This window comes from Trichinella spiralis, assembly GCF_000181795.1.
Source record: "Trichinella spiralis strain ISS 195 chromosome Unknown Scfld5262, whole genome shotgun sequence".
Classification (NCBI taxonomy): Eukaryota; Metazoa; Nematoda; class Enoplea; order Trichinellida; family Trichinellidae; genus Trichinella; species Trichinella spiralis.
This window is the reverse complement of record NW_003532201.1, coordinates 3,765-5,292: the sequence shown is the minus strand read 5'-3', so window position 1 is coordinate 5,292 and position 1,528 is coordinate 3,765. Positions and strand designations below refer to the sequence as shown.

Sequence of the window (1,528 nt, the reverse complement as noted above, 5' to 3'; positions counted from 1 at the left end):
ATTATTATTACCTACATACTGTCGGGCACAAGATGGGAAATTAAAAACAACAAGCATTTCAGCCCCATTGAATCAATACTTATACCTGCTAATATTTCTCTTACTCTTACAGACTTCTTATTAAATCGGACAATCTTAAAAACGTTTTTGATTTGTGAATTGTTTCAACTTGATAAACTAAATGTTCCATATAATAAGATTGTTGTAAATAAATTTATTATTTCAGCACTTCCGCCAGAAAAAGCATAAACTTTTTTATTCAACACTAGAAATGGAAATTTACAATCACTCATTCCGAGTCAATCACTCATTTTGTGCAGGATTTCCACAGTTACGCCCTTTGATAAAGCAAATTTTGAACATGTGAATTTCACCAGGTAAATTGTTCTCTGATCATGCCGGATGAACAAAACGTGAATAGCACTTAACAACAAAAAATGTCGGAAATCAAATGTTAGCATTTTATAGTGTGACTATTTTATGTTAATTGCAATTACTGTAGAAAGGCGACATGAGCATTTTCAGCAAAAAAGACCCACCATAGATCACAAAAGATAGCTAGCAAAGTAAACTGTTGAATATGTAAATCTCAAACATTGCACAGAATTAAAATCAAAGCTGTTTGTTGTTGGAAATTGTTGATACGCTTGAACAACTGTAGTAAACTATTCATATGAAGAAGAAGAAGTAAAATGATCCAGAGAAAAACTTTTCCACACTCTCAGAAAACACTAATAACTGAGATAATTACTTTAATCGTCGTGAAATCTTGATGACCTGTTAAGATAAATATCACTATAGGTGAGGACGCGATGCTTTTTCATATCGCTCACTAGGAGGCGTTTGCGCTTCCACTAGCCAATCAGCGTTGCCGTTTCTAAGTGACAGCCGTTGCAACGATAGCTGTTCAGTTATTCATAAAGTGAAGCTCACCAATAGTGGTTGCATTTCTTTCTGTCTGTTTGTTCAGTGCAAAACCGCTCACGATGACAACAAAGTCATTTTTGATATCAGATATTTTGAACTGTGAATCTGCTGCGGCTGCAGTTTTCGACGACGCAGCCAGGTTAACACCTTCAGAAGATATAGACGATCTCTCATCTTCGGAATTCATTAAACTGCGTGTTTGCGAGACTGATTTATCCTATTGAATTCGTGAACATTTATGGTATGTCATGTTTCATTTCAATCTACTCTGGCTCCGAACCATCATTGAGACCAATGCAAACTTCTTCATTCCACTCCACAAAATCTCTCCAACCCATAACCTATTTCCCCGATGAACGACTGATTTCTTTGGAACACTCCTTCTAACTACACAAATATTTATCTGTTCAATATAGGTTGGACCTTGACTAGCAGGTGAAGTTAAGCGATACCCAGGTGAAAACTTGGTAACATAATCTGAGGTCAGTAGTGAAGTGATGCTGAATTCTGATGTCTATGTTATCTGTGAATAAAAATTTAGCATTTTATAATCTAATGGAAACGACATACGATTGTGGTTTCGTATCTGCTTAGTTATATA

General features: G+C 35.5%; 1 protein-coding gene across 1 annotated transcript; it reads left to right on the top strand.

The window, feature by feature from the left end:
- Window positions 1-226: 226 nt before the first annotated feature.
- On the top strand, window positions 227-1,151 carry Tsp_12708 (conserved hypothetical protein; the record flags this gene model as incomplete). Its single annotated transcript, XM_003366867.1, has 2 exons — window positions 227-363; window positions 971-1,151. Coding segments are annotated over 2 exons (318 nt in total), but the record flags the coding sequence as incomplete, so codon positions are not given.
- Between the last annotated feature and the right edge of the window lie 377 nt (window positions 1,152-1,528).